Source organism: Rattus norvegicus, chromosome 1 (assembly GCF_036323735.1).
Source record: "Rattus norvegicus strain BN/NHsdMcwi chromosome 1, GRCr8, whole genome shotgun sequence".
Classification (NCBI taxonomy): Eukaryota; Metazoa; Chordata; class Mammalia; order Rodentia; family Muridae; genus Rattus; species Rattus norvegicus.
Genome location: NC_086019.1, coordinates 149,741,611 through 149,743,470, shown reverse-complemented (window position 1 = coordinate 149,743,470; position 1,860 = coordinate 149,741,611). Strand labels below are relative to the sequence as shown.

Sequence of the window (1,860 nt, the reverse complement as noted above, 5' to 3'; positions counted from 1 at the left end):
TTTATTGTGTATGTATGGGATAAAATAGGTGGGGATATAAGGATGGGAGGAGAGGTGAGGAGGAAGGAATTAGTATGAGTAGAGGGAGGGGAAATTATAAGCACTATATATAATGTGAAAATATCTATCCATTAAATGCTTTAAAATGCTTTGATGTGTGTGTGTGCATGTTTCCGTGTCCATAATTTTTCTTTATTTTATTCAACTATAAACATATCTAAATATTACTTTCTTCACAGCCTCCTTTATCTGTTTGTTTCTAAAACTATAGATGATAGGATTTAAGAATGGAGGAACAATGGTATAAAATACAGAAAGAATCATATCCTCAACTATTTCTGAGGTTGATTGAGGTCTTAGATATACATAGGCACCAGAACTAAGAAACACAGACACCACAATAATGTGAGGGACACAAGTGGAAAAGGCTTTCCCTCGATCTCCTTTGACAGGAACCTTCAACACAGCTGATATTATGCGAACGTATGATACAGCAATGAAGGTAAAGCAGCTACCACTGAGCCCAATGGCAGTCAGAAGAAGTAAGAGTTTGTTGTTAAAAGTGTCAGAGCAAGAAAGCCTCAGCAAAGAGGGGATATCACAGAAGAACTGAGGGACTACATTAGAATGACAGAAGGACAACTGGAAAGTTTTTAAAGTGTGCACACTTGCAATGACAAGAGAGCTAAGTAGGGTAGTCAGTGTCATCTGAACACAGAACTGGTGATTCATGATCACAGGGTAGAGGAGAGGCTTGCAGATGGCCACATAGCGGTCCTGGGCCATGATGGTAAGAAACAGAATCTCTATACATGCACAAAAGAGGACCAAAAAGATTTGTGCGGCACATCCAAAAACAGAAATATTTCTATGGTCTGTGAGAGAGTTGATACATGCAGTGGGCATAGTAACAGAAACATAGCCCATGTCTAGGATGGACAGATTCCTGAGGAAGAAGTACATGGGTGTATTCAGGGTCTGGTCAATTGTAGTAGCAATGATGATGATAAAATTCCCTAACAGGCTTCCCAGGTACACCAGTAGGAACAGTACACTGAGTAGAAGCCTGAACTCCCAAGTCTCAGCAAAAACCTCCAGGAGAAACCCAGCCACCAGGGTAGAATTCACCATAGTATCAAAATAGAGGTTTATCTGAAAGAGAAAAGCCACAACTTAGAACAATGTATATTAATTGTTAGATCACCAGCATTTCTCTTGAAACTGTTGTTTTTCTTTTCTAAAACTGGCCTTTATGTGTGAAAAATCAAGTATTTTTTCTTAGGATTGCATATGTTTTTATTATGCTAAATTTTTTAATACACATATATGTGGCTGTCTGTTAAATTGTATGGTATGATGATAAACACTTAGAATTATTTTCAATAATAAGAGTTTTCTCATTAATACTATTATCATAATAAACATTAAGTTGTTTAATATAAAGTTATATAATATGGTAAGTTTCTCTTCTAGATAAATTCCCCGCATCAATTTGAAATACCCAGATATATTTAACATGTGAAATATATATTTAAAACTGTTGATGTATTTATTAAAACATAAGTATATCTATATGAAATGCTTTTATTTTGTATCTTTATGTATATCCATATGAAATAGGGTGGGGGAAAAAAGAAGTGAATATAAGAGACATGGACATAAAAGATCAGAAAGAGAAATACAGGAGATCAAGATAGTCATAAGTGTTTTAGACTTTCAGAGTAGGACGTTTGCCTGGAAACATAGGCAGGTTTAACTTCAGACACTTAAGGCAGATTATTTTCTATTGGGAGAAACATTGGGTTTTCAACAAAATCTCTCATATTATATGTAGACGATGTTTACAATCTCTTAAAACCA

At 35.3% G+C, this 1,860-nt stretch overlaps 1 protein-coding gene across 1 annotated transcript; it reads right to left on the bottom strand.

Annotated features, from left to right (window-relative positions):
* Nucleotides 1–201: 201 nt before the first annotated feature.
* On the bottom strand, nt 202–1,131 carry Or14c39b (olfactory receptor family 14 subfamily C member 39B). Its single transcript, NM_001000120.1, has one exon. It carries the CDS (start codon nt 1,129–1,131, stop codon nt 202–204), a length of 930 nt encoding a protein of 309 aa, NP_001000120.1.
* Between the last annotated feature and the right edge of the window lie 729 nt (nt 1,132–1,860).

Coding starts and splice junctions, on each gene's coding strand:
- Or14c39b (NM_001000120.1), bottom strand. CDS start 1,131: ATGGTGAATTCTACCCTGGTGGCTGGGTTTCTCCTGGAGGTTTTTGCT.